Here is a 12,304-nt window from a genome sequence, read left to right on the forward strand (position 1 = left end):
GCAAAAAAATCATTGCCTCATTGTTTTGGGACTGAAAATGCATCATTTTGGTCAAATTTCTGCCTTAGGGGGAGATCATCAATGCACAATGACATTGTGAGACTCTAAACAACTCAAAATGAGCATTCAAAATGACGAGAGGTGAATGGTGATGAGAGGAGTGTGTCCGCTTCACGAAAATGCCCACCCTCCCACAGCCTTAGCCACCAAGATGCTCTTGGGCTCATTTGGTTGGAATGTTCCGAATGCCCTCCCCCCCCATATTCCCCTGACTTGGCACCTTCAGATCATCATCTTCTCACCTCCCTGATAGCATTCATGACAGGAATTAAATTTTCAACCAATGGGCACATTGCAGGAAAAGGCTCTGAAGTGGGAAACAAGTTGGTAGTAGAGTTCTTTGAGGAGAACATAAAGAAGCTTGTGCTGTGGCTCATGACATGCATTGAATGGGAGCGCAGAGAGACAACGTCTCTGATGATTATGCACAGTCATAAGCCAACATGAAAGATGAGGATTTCACCTTGTATTATGGCAATGCCTGGCTGCATAGGGCTCGTATTGTCTATGAATATCTCAACAGCAAACAATACAGCACACAGAATAGCAGCTGAATACTGTGTGTGAGTTAATGAAAGTGTGGAAATCTCAATAATTTAATATGGATACTATGGAACTTGTTTGGATAGATCTTGGGAGTCTCAATTATACATCCTAGATCCTTGCTGTGCTGAGAACACCTTTACAAAAAGGAAGTGGTGTAATTCCCATGGAGCACATAATCATGAACTTCATATGTTGCTATACTGCTGTTACACCTAACTGATATCCATTTAGCAAGTTTCAAACCTGTTCCAAGATTGAACATAAACACGTTGCCGTGTAAGGAACTGGGTTTTTCAGTTTTTATAATAGTTCATCATGTATTCTGTACTCCAGCTACGTTTAATCACATTTAGCATAGCTTTCTGATTTATCATTATTTTCATCTGTTAATACAAGCTAGTGTTTTTAGACCAAAATGAAAGCAGTCTGGCCCCTCTGCACTGCAAATTATGACAAATGGTTTGGAAACATTGCACTGTTATCTTAAACTGCATAAAAAAAAAAAAAAACAGCATACCGCACTATCACCCTTCCGAAAATCACGAGCACTTCCAGCAGAGGCAGCTCTGGCACGCATAGGTTCCAGTGGAGGCCTAATGAAAAGAAGAATTTTTATGACTTTGGGAATCAGTTCCATTTAAATGTTTTACACAATCTTTAAAATATGAAAATACAATAGTCACACAATTCTTGCAAAGCAGTCACATGGATATGAAATGGAACATAGAAATACTCCACAATACAGTTTTCTATATAAATTTAGCCATAAACATGTAACCTAAAATATATTCTTCTAGACTACTCACAACTGCTTTACTGGAGCAACAGGATTTTCTAAAGATGGTGTCACACATCCAGACTCTGAACGAACAGCTTCATCGCATCTTTTTGACACAATTTCTGATGCAGCATTTACATCAGACATGCTACGTGTTATGAGAGACTCCGCTGAGCTAGATTTATCCTGAAGAGTGAATTTGTTCTCAGATAAAAAGTTTAGTACATTGTATTTATCTCACAGAAGACTATATAACAATGTAAAACATATTAGTTAGCCACAGTAATCATTATACATTCAGCAATAGTCTTGCATCTACGTAACCTTAGGTCAACAGTTTGAAGCTTTAAACTCAGAGACCACCTTCATTATCAGTCTGCAGATGGCTTGAAGGAGAACTGGGGCAGATTTTCTCATAACAACACTTTGATACAGTATATCTGTAGAGAAATGAAGGCAGAGTATAATATTAACCACAAGTCTTTAATGGACTGAAGACTTTATGGCAACTGTATTCCTTAACTGCACTGTCACATGCCCTCAGTTTCAGCATCAACGACATCAAAAATATGCACACGTAATAAACTTCCGCGCTGTGCAGTAACCCAAAATGCAACACATAAAATCAAATATGTTCAATAGAGAATCATCAAGATGTACATAGGTAAACAGTGTAACATTACTGCATTCCCATAAACATTTGGTAACATGAAATATTCGTCTACCTCGCAAGATGAGAAACATCTGGATTCTGTAACTCAGGTATATTCTGAATTTTACAATTATCACAACATATTTGTCACCAGTAGATGAGGTAAATTATTCCTTGTTATTTTTACCTTGTTTGGAGCCACAGTCACATTGTAACTGTGAAATATGACTTTCATATTCCTCATTACATTTTATTGTTTTAGATGTATTTGCCCCAATTACCCACCCAGATAGTCGTACATGTTAAAGCACAGCTTCCAGAATGGCGAGGTGAGCCAGCTGTGGATCGAATGTGTCTACTGGATTAACGAAAAGGGTCAGTGTATTTGCCAGCCTGAATGTGGTTTTTAGGTGGTTTCTCACATCCCGCTACATGAATACTGGGCTGGTGTAACTTTCATCACTTTCACTTGAACAACACTACTTAGAATATGCAGACAGTTAAGGTACACACATACCATCCTAGGGTTAATACGACAGCAACAGGAAGGGCATATGGCCACCCCTTACATTAACCATGCCATATCTGCTCATAACCAATATGACCTTGTACTGATACACGACAAAGACACAAGGAAAAGAACATTTAGTTGCCCTAATTAACAATACATCTCATTCTATTTTCTGACAAAGAGCCAGAAATGAACTATAAAAGACAAAATTTAACAATTGATACTGTTAGAAAAATAAATATTAATCACAGTACTATGGGTGAAAACATTTACTGTCTACCTTCAGCTTGCAACTGCATGTGTAAAAAGCAAGAGATGATAAAAAAAGTAATCTTTTTTTTTCTTCCACAGGTTAAAAAAGTAGATTTTTCAATCTAATAACCCCCTTCTTTTATCCGAAATTAATATTTTAGTTGGATTGTGATCATTTTAATCATCAGTCAATGAACATTATTAATCATCATTCAATGAATGGGGGTTTACAGCAGAATCTAATACAAGTAAATTATAATAATAGATGCAGATCTGAAGTTTCAAGGAATTATAGCGAATTTGCTAAAAAATCCAAAGACTCATGGCTCCCTTTTTTCCAATGACAACACAGCAATCAACAGATTTATAATACAAAACAATTCTGTAACAAAAATAAGACATAACTTTTATGATATGCTCGAGTTACCTGGAAATTGGCTTCTTCCTGCGCATTTCTTTTAATCGCCTCTGGATTACATTCATTCTGTTCAATCACGTTGTTGTTTTTACATGTTTTCACAGACGGATTTGAATTACTGTTTGCTACAGTAACTGCACTTCCATCACAGGTAGCAACACAATTGCCATTGTTACTTATTGTGGTGCTGTCCGCAATACTATTACTGCACATATTATTATTTGCATTGACATTGTTTAGAGTACTGCTACTCTCAGTCTTATTGTTACTGTTGCTGCCACATGAATTGTTAATATTGTTCCCAGAAGTTTTCTGTGCCTTTAGTCTTTCTTTTTCGGCTTCATGTGCTCTGAACTTCTGAAGTGCATCATCAATAAATGTATCAGGAACCCTCTTGTGTGTCACTTTGATTTTTCCGATATAGAAGACCTGCAAAGCATAAAATAAGGGCATCACCTAAGTAAAAAAAACAATTTTCCTGAAGATTTTAGTAACACTATAACAGGATGTTTTCCAATAATTGTTCTATATGGTAATGAAACTACAGTGTTTTTAACATGCATTAATGATCTGCCACAGAACTAATGAGTTAACTAACAATCAAAAGCTGAAACTTGGGATGGGGAGGGGGATTTAGAAGAGATTTTTTGTTCTGCTCTTCCGTCCAAAGACTGGTTTGATGTATCTCTCCATGCTGTGCAAATTTCTTACCTCAGATATGTACATCTACCTCCATACCCTGCAGACGATCATGAGATACATGGAAGAGGCTATGTTCTATTGTACCAGTTATCAGGGGTTCTTCCTGTTCCATTCACATATGGAACACAGGAAGAATAACTGTTTGAATGCCTCTGTGTATGCAGTAATTATTCTAATCTTATCCTCATGATCCCTATGTGAGGGATACATAGGGGATTGTAATATATTCCTAGAGCCATCATTTAAAGCCAGTTCTCGAAATTTTGTTAATAGACTTTCTTAAGATAGATGTAAACTATCTCCAAGAGCCTTCCAGTTCAGTTTCCTCAGTATATCTGTGACACTATTCCAATGGTTAAACAAATCTGTGACCACTCGTGCTGCCCTTCTCTTGTACATTCAATGTCCCCCGTTCATCCTATTTGGTATGTATCTCACATACCTGAGCAATATTCTAATTCTAGGATGGGTGGCACGAGTTATTTGTAAGCAATCTCCTTTGCAGACTGACTGCACTCCCTCAGTGTTCTACAGATAAACTGAAGTATAACACCTGCTTTACCCACAATTGAGTCTATGTGATCATTCCATTTCATATCCTTACTAACTGTTACACCCAGGTATTTGTATGAGTTGGCAGATTCCAAAAGTGACTCACTGATATTATAGTCACAGGATACTACAGTTTTTCATTTTGTGAAGCGCACAATTTTACATTTCTTAACATTTAAAGCAAGTTGCCAATCTTTGTAACACTTTGAAATCTTATCACAGTCTGACTGAACATTTATGCAGCTTCCTTCAGATAGTACTTCATTATAGATAACTGCATGATCTGCAAAAAGCCAGATGTTGCTATTAATATTGTCTGCAAGGACATAAGTATACAACATGAACAGCAAGGGTCCAATATACTTCTCTGGGGTACACCCAAAGTTACTTCTACATCTGACAGTAACTCTCTATCCAAGATAACATGCTGCGTCCTCCCTTCCAAAAAGTCCTCAATCCAGTCACAAAGCTTACTTGATACCCCACATGATCGAAAATTTGACAATAAGCATAGGTGTGGTACTGAGTCAAACACTTTTTGGAAATCAAGAAATACTCCATCTACCCAACTGCCTTGATCCAAAGCTATCAGTATGCCATGTGAGAATAGTACGAGCTGGGTTTCACAAGATCGAGGTTTTTGGAATGCATGCTGGATGACACTGAGGAGGTCATTCTGTTCAAGATACCTCATGATGTTTGAGCTCGGAATATATTCTAAGATTCTACAACAAACTGATGTCAAGCATATAGGATGGTAGTTTTCTGGGTCATTTCTACTACCCTTCTTGTAGATTGGTGTGACCTGTGGTTTTTTCCAAGAACTGGCCATGTTTTTTCGTTTGAGGGATCTATAATGGGTTATAGTCGGAAGATGGGCTAACTCGGCCACAAATTCAGTACAGAATCTGACAGGGATTCCATCAGACCCTAGAACTTTATTCAGTTTTAATGATTTAGCTGTTTCTCAACACCACTGACACAAACTTATTTCATTCATCTTTTCAGTGGTACAAGGAGTAAATTGGGGCAATTCTCCTGGGTTTTCCTTTGTAAAGAAACATCTGCAAATAGATTTAAGAATTTCAGCTTTTACTTTGGTACCTTCAATTTCAGTCCCTGTCTCATTCACTAGGGACTGGACACTAACTTTTGTGCCACCAACAACCTTTACATATGACCAGAATTTCTTCAGGTGTTGTGAAAGCTCATCTGACAATATTCTGCTACGGTAGTCATTGAAGGCATCCTGCATTGCTCTCTTGACAGCCAAACACGTTTCATTCAGCATCTCTCTCTCTCTCTCTCTCTCTCTCTCTCTCTCTCTCTCTCTCTCTCTCTCTCTCTCTCTCAAACTTCATTTTTCTTCTACAACTGTTGAATCCCACACCTCATTCCATTACCCAACTAAGTCTCTCTTGATACCTCAGGATGTGTCAAGTTGTGCCACAAAGCTCTTTTTCCCCAATTTGACTCAGTACCCATACTTCCTCATCAGTTATCGTATATATGCCCATCTAGCCATCAGAATTCTTATTTAGCACCACATTTCAAACATTTCTTTTCTCCTCTTGTCTGTATTGCTTACTGTCAACATTTCACTTGCATATAAGGCTAGACTTCAGATACTTTCAGAAAATACTTGTTAATATTTAAATGCATATTTAATATTAACAAATTTCTTCTAATACACTACATTGATTAGGCAATGAGCCTGTGTTATCTACACAAACTGTCCGTCCACCTGTTTCTCTTCTTCAAAAATGAATTTCCTGCTATTGTCATTAAACATTTTCTATCCTCTTCACTTTGGTCATCACCAGTTATTTTGCTTCCCACATAGCAAGACTCATTTACTACTTTTAGTCTCATTTCCTAATCTAATTCCCCTTACTATCGCCTGATTTATTTTGGCTACACTGCATCACTCCTATTTTACTTTTGTCAGTATTCATCTTATAATCCCTTTTCAAGATATTATTATTATTATTATTATTATTATTATTATTATAACGATTGTTCCCCTTTAGGAGAGCGATTGAACTTGATTCATAATTTCATCTTCGGATGTTTTTCTTCTTTGCTTCCCAAAACCACCTCATCCTCTCAGAATGCTCCTTCTTCCGTTCCTCTGTCCATTTTTTACCAGGCTGACGCGATGTTCTTTCCCCAAACTTTACACTCGCACTCGGTGCGATCTTCGAGAGTTTTTATGTTGATCTGCTGTAGATCCCTCTGGACTTCTTTCAGCCATTCTGTGCCACATTTACTCCTTGTTATAATATTGAATAATTTCTTTGCTGTTCTGGAGTCTTCCATTCTGTAGATGTGTGTATAAAATTTGGCTTGGCACTTTCTGATTTCATCTCTTACTATGTTGATCTTTCTATAGAGTTCGTTTTGTGGTCTCTTGATCCAAATGCCATTTTTGTTGATTGGACTGTAAATCTTCCTGAGAATTTTTCTTTCCTGCTTTTCTATTTCCTTAATTTTTGAATGACCATCAATCACCATTGTTTCAGCTGCATAGATTGCTTCTGGAAGAATCACTGTTGTATAGTGCCTTAATTTTGCGTCTGTCGAAATGCACTTCTTGTTGTAAAGCGTCCATGTTTGCTTGTAGGCCTTCTGGAGCTTGGTAATTCTTTGTTCATTGGCAATTCGGTTTAATCCTGAGGACCGTATAGTTTCACCGAGGTATTTAAAATGGCAGACTTGTGCAATTTTACCATATTTTGTTGTTAAAGGGGATTTATTTTCTGGCTGCCTTTCCATATATTGAGTTTTTTCATAATATATCTGTAGTCCAGTTTTTTGTGAAATTTCATGTAGTTTTTCCACTGCGTGAATCGCTTCTGTTCTGTTATTGACGATAATTGCAATATCGTCAGCGAAAGCAAGGCACTTGACTTTAATTCGGTCTCTTTCTTGATACCAATTTGGATACCCTTTACGTGAGGTTCCCATTCCCTGATTATCTTTTCTAGAACAATATTGAAAAGGATTGGGGATAGTCCGTCCCCCTGTCGGACTCCAGATTTGATTTCGAAGGGTTCTGATACTTCGCCCATGAATTTCACTTTGGCCGTTGTTCCTGTAAGTGTCTGTTCTGTGATTTTTCGTGTCTTTCGGTCGATCCCAAATTCTTCCATGATTTTAAACAGGGTTCCACGGTCCACTGAATCATATGCTTTCCTGAAGTCGATGAATGTAACTACTGTGTTTCTGCATTTCCTCATTTGTAATATTGTCTTTAAGCACCAGATCTGTTCCGCACATGAATCCGGCCTGGTATTCACCAATTAGTGTATCGGCTTGGGATTCTATCCTGTTTAAAAGCGCTTTGGAAAGGATTTTGTAAGCGACTGGGAGCAGGGAAATTCCTCTGTAATTGTTCATGTCTGTCTTGTCGCCCTTTTTGTGTAGCGGGTGAATTAGAGCGCATTTCCAGTCCTCTGGTATCTGCTCCGTTATCCATATGTCTGACATTATATGGTGTAATTTCTGCATAAGTATAGGATCGTTTAGTTTCCAGAACTCAGCAATGATCCCATCTTCTCCTGGTGCTTTGTTATTTTTCAACTGCTTGACTATCTCCATAATTTCTTCAAGATCCGTGGCATGTGAGTCTGGGTGTGTGAATACTGGAGAAGAGAAGACAAGTTTTTCTTGGGGTGGTTCGCAGTTGAGGAGGGAACTGAAATATTGGGCTAAGATTTTGCAGTTATTTTTCGTGTTGGTTTCCAAAGAGCCATCGGGTTTCTTGAAGCACAAGCTAGGTGCTTGGTATCCCTGTAAGTTTTCTCTGAAAGTCTTATAAAAATTTCTTGTATTATTTTTGATGAAATCCTGCTGGATTTCAAAGAGTCTGTTGTTGTCATATCCCCGTTTTTCTTTTCTAATTATTTTTGAGGTCTGTTTTTGAGTTTTAAGAAAGTTCTCTCAGTTTTCTTCAGTTTTGTGACTGCTAAATTTTTTCCATGCAGTTATTCGGTTGTCGACTTCCTCATCACAGGTTGCATTCCACCAGCGATGTTTCCTGTTGCGAGGGGGTTGTCCTATTTTGAGGGCTTCCTGAATTTTCTCTGTTAGTTTCTTCCAGTCTGTTGATTTTTCCTGATTAATTTGCTTGATGATTTTTTCTTTGTTGAGTTGCAGATATTCTGGATCTGGTTTGGTACTTTTGGGTGGCCTTTTTAGCATTCTGTTGGGTTGAAATTTTGTTTTTATTTGGAGAAGATGATGATCTGATTCAAAGACACCTTTGCGGGTTCTGATGTTTTGAATTTCTTTTATGTTTTCTTTGGATATTGCGACATGGTCTATTTGGTATTCACCCTGTCTAAGACTGGGTGATCTCCATGTGGTTAATTTATGTGCAGGTTTTTGAAACTGGGTACTCATTATTTTAAGTTCAAAGTTTCTGCAGAAGTCGATTAGTTTTTCACCATTCTTGTTGGTACGTTTGTGTTTGGTGTGGGGTCCATTGGTATCTCTGAATTCTTTTTTCCTTTCCTAATTGTGCGTTAAAATCGCCTACTAAGATTTTCACATGGTGCCTTGGTACTTTATTTGTTGTTTCTTCTAGTGTTTCCCAGAAATTGTCCACTGTTTCAGGGTAGATTTTATTGTGGTGATTTGTGGGGGCGTGCACATTGATCAGAGTGTGTGCTTTATTAGCTGATTTTACTGATAACAGGGAGACTCTTTCATTGGGAGACGTGAAGTCAATAACTGAGTCGAGTACGGAAGTGTGTACGGCGAATCCTGTTCCGAAAAGTGGTAGTTTGTCTCTTACTTTTATGGCAGGTTTGCCCTTGTAGATCCTGTAATTCTCTGTGTTAAAGTGTCCTTCATTTGTGAATCTTGTCTCTTGCAGTGCAGTGATTTTCAGGTTACATTTTCCCATTGCGTTGGTAAGTTGCTTTAATTTGCCTGTTTTAGTGAGGGTGTTCACATTAATTGTACCAAAACAATTTTTACGTTTCGCTTTGAGAGTGTGAGGAGTTTTTGAGAAGCTCAAATTCTTCTCCGCATGGTGTCCCTGATCCCCCAGAATCCGATGATCAGGTGAATCCAGTCTATCGACTGGTGCTTGGGGTAGTGACTCTGTGGTCGTCTTTTCCATCATGCGTTCAAGTTGAATTTTAGTTTTTGTGGTGATCTCTGTTGAGACCACAGGTATACGACTCAATTTTTGAGTTCGAGAAGATTTTGTGCAGCCGCCTCAACTAGAGGAACAGACGCTGGCCACTGGCCGCCAGATGCTGAACAGACACCACTGAGTTTATTGGTTTTTGGTCCGCCCTGGGTATTTCATTTCCCCAGTACCACCTATATCTAGGAAGCTAATAAAATGGAAAGAAACATTCCACATGGGAAAAATATATTAAAAAAAAAAGATTCCATGACTTACCAAACGGGAAAGCGCTGGTAGATATGCACAATAAAAAAACACACAAACACACACACACAAAATATCAAGCCCCCGCAACCCACGGCCGCCTTGCCAGGAAAGAGGGAAGGAGAGGGAAAGATGAAATGATGTGGGTTTTAAGGGAGAGGGTAAGGAGTCATTCCAATCCCGGGAGCGGAAAGACTTACCTTAGGGGGAAAAAAGGACAGGTATACACTCGCACACACACACATATCCCTAAAAACCTGTGGGAAGCTGCTAAAAAATGATCGGTTATGTGGGAAAAAACGGGAATGGAAATAAAACTAAAGTTGTTGGAAATAGCTGAAATGGTTGTTTAATGGGTGGAAGGAACTGAAGCTGTGCAATAGTATTCACGAGTTTACACGAAATGTTTGTAAACTGGGAACAGTGGATTTTATAGCAGCGGTAATGTTGAAAGCGTTAAAAATTTTTAGGTTATTGTTTGAAAGTAAATTACGTATTATTGAATATATTTAGGCAGGATAAAATGTATGGTAGATTACGGAAAAAGGGAAGATGAATACAAAGTGAAACTACTTGTACAAACAAAAAGAGAAAGTAAGATGACAGAAAAGATTTCGAAATGCAACAGTGACAATAACAAACGTAATTGTTGGGTTCAAATTAATGATATAAATAAAATAGAAACATTCCACATGGGAAAAATATATTAAAAACAAAGATTCCATGACTTACCAAACGGGCAAGCGCTGGTAGATAGGCACAATAAAAAAACACACACACACACACACACACACACACACACACACACACACACACACACATACATACAAAATCTCAAGCCCCCGCAACCCATGGCCGCCTCAACAGGAAAGAGGGAAGGAGAGGGAAAGATGAAAGGATGTGTGCGAGTGTATACCTGTCCTTTTTTGCCCCCTAAGGTAAGTCTTTCCGCTCCCGGGATTGGAATGACTCCTTACCCTCTCCCTTAAACCCCACATCCTTTCATCTTTCCCTCTTTCCTGACGAGGCGGCCATGGGTTGCGGGGGCTTGAGATTTTGTGTGTCTGTTTGTGTGTTTTTTTTATTGTGCCTATCTACCAGCGCTTATATATAGCATCAGATGTTTGAAGGGTGCTTTCCTGTAAATAACAACAAAAGTGTGTTTCTGTTGTAATTGTAGGTACATTTCTCTTTTCTGAATCTGTCTTCTGGTAAGTCATAGGGTCACTATGGGACTAAGAATGAATTAAATAACTATGCTGCCTGTTTCTTACACTCCACTACGTAGCACCTTGCAGGGATTCTTACAACCAATGTAAAATCAATATAACTTTTATTACAATGTTTTTGGTATGATTAATACTAACACCGCTCTTTCATTCACTCACTCATTAATTTGTCCATCCATTATATTCTGTAGCTCTAATCAAGGACAACCTCTGCAGATGAGGAATAACTCAAGACATACATTTAACAAAGAGCTTTTAGAAAACAGTTCTGTACTATCCTGGATGGCCATTCTCAGTGAGTATGGTGGGCAGCTTGGGGAGAGGTTCCATTCTTCCAATGTTTTGAAGACACACAGTGTATTACACCTGGCACCATGGTGTAGGGAGCCATCCAGTACGACTTTGGGTCACGGCTGCTAGTGACTGAAGTGACTTTGATGGCACAATGGTACATCACATGCAGCCTGTGTCTTCGTGTGTTACCTCTCATGCGACAGTATTGTGATGCCATTTTTCACCATGACAAAGCTCGTCCACACATGGAACATTCCAATTGATGATAATGTACTCCCATAGCCAGTAAGATCCCCAGATCGGTCTCCTGTAGAACTTGTGGTACCAGTTTGGATGTTAACTCCACCCTGCACCAGTATCCAGGATAATGAGGACCAGTTACAACAGTGGGGATCAGCGTGCATCAAGGAAAATACAACTGTATCAGTGCACGCAACCAGGGCACAGGGGTGCAATATCATACTGATAAATGGGCTCATATAACAAAGCTCTTTGCAAACTTGACTATTTTCTTATCACTGAAATAACATCACGTATCCTCTCAAGTTGAGAAGTTTCATTTCATTCTCTGCTCCTCTATTAGGTGCTTCAGTTTTTTTTTTGGTCAGGCAATGTATTTACACTGTTGTTGTTGTGGTCTTCAGTCCTGAGACTGGTTTGATGCAGCTCTCCATGCTACTCTATCCTGTGCAAGCTTTTTCATCTCCCAGTACCTACTGCAACCTACATCCTTCTGAATCTGCTTAGTGTATTCATCTCTTGGTCTCCCTCTACGATTTTTACCCTCCACGCTGCCCTCCAATACTAAATTGGTGATCCCTTGATGCCTCAGAACATGTCCTACCAACCGATCCCTTCTTCTGGTCAAGTTGTGCCACAAACTTCTCTTCTCCCCAATCCTATTCA

The 12,304-nt window shown here is 38.8% G+C and overlaps 1 protein-coding gene across 5 annotated transcripts in view; it reads right to left on the reverse strand.

Annotated features, from left to right (window-relative positions):
* The window catches only part of LOC124711241 (TBC1 domain family member 4), a 485,094-nt gene that overhangs the window by 41,941 nt on the left and 430,849 nt on the right, over nucleotides 1–12,304 (reverse strand). For all 5 annotated transcript variants that reach the window (XM_047241206.1, XM_047241201.1, XM_047241203.1 and 2 more), the window contains exons 3-5: nucleotides 3,227–3,646; nucleotides 1,413–1,570; nucleotides 1,124–1,199 (exon numbers count right to left, since the gene is read on the reverse strand). In XM_047241206.1, coding sequence (XP_047097162.1) covers nucleotides 1,124–1,199; nucleotides 1,413–1,570; nucleotides 3,227–3,646 — 654 coding nt within the window. The remainder of the gene's footprint in view (nucleotides 1–1,123; nucleotides 1,200–1,412; nucleotides 1,571–3,226; nucleotides 3,647–12,304) is intronic.

Source organism: Schistocerca piceifrons, chromosome 8 (genome assembly GCF_021461385.2).
Source record: "Schistocerca piceifrons isolate TAMUIC-IGC-003096 chromosome 8, iqSchPice1.1, whole genome shotgun sequence".
Classification (NCBI taxonomy): Eukaryota; Metazoa; Arthropoda; class Insecta; order Orthoptera; family Acrididae; genus Schistocerca; species Schistocerca piceifrons.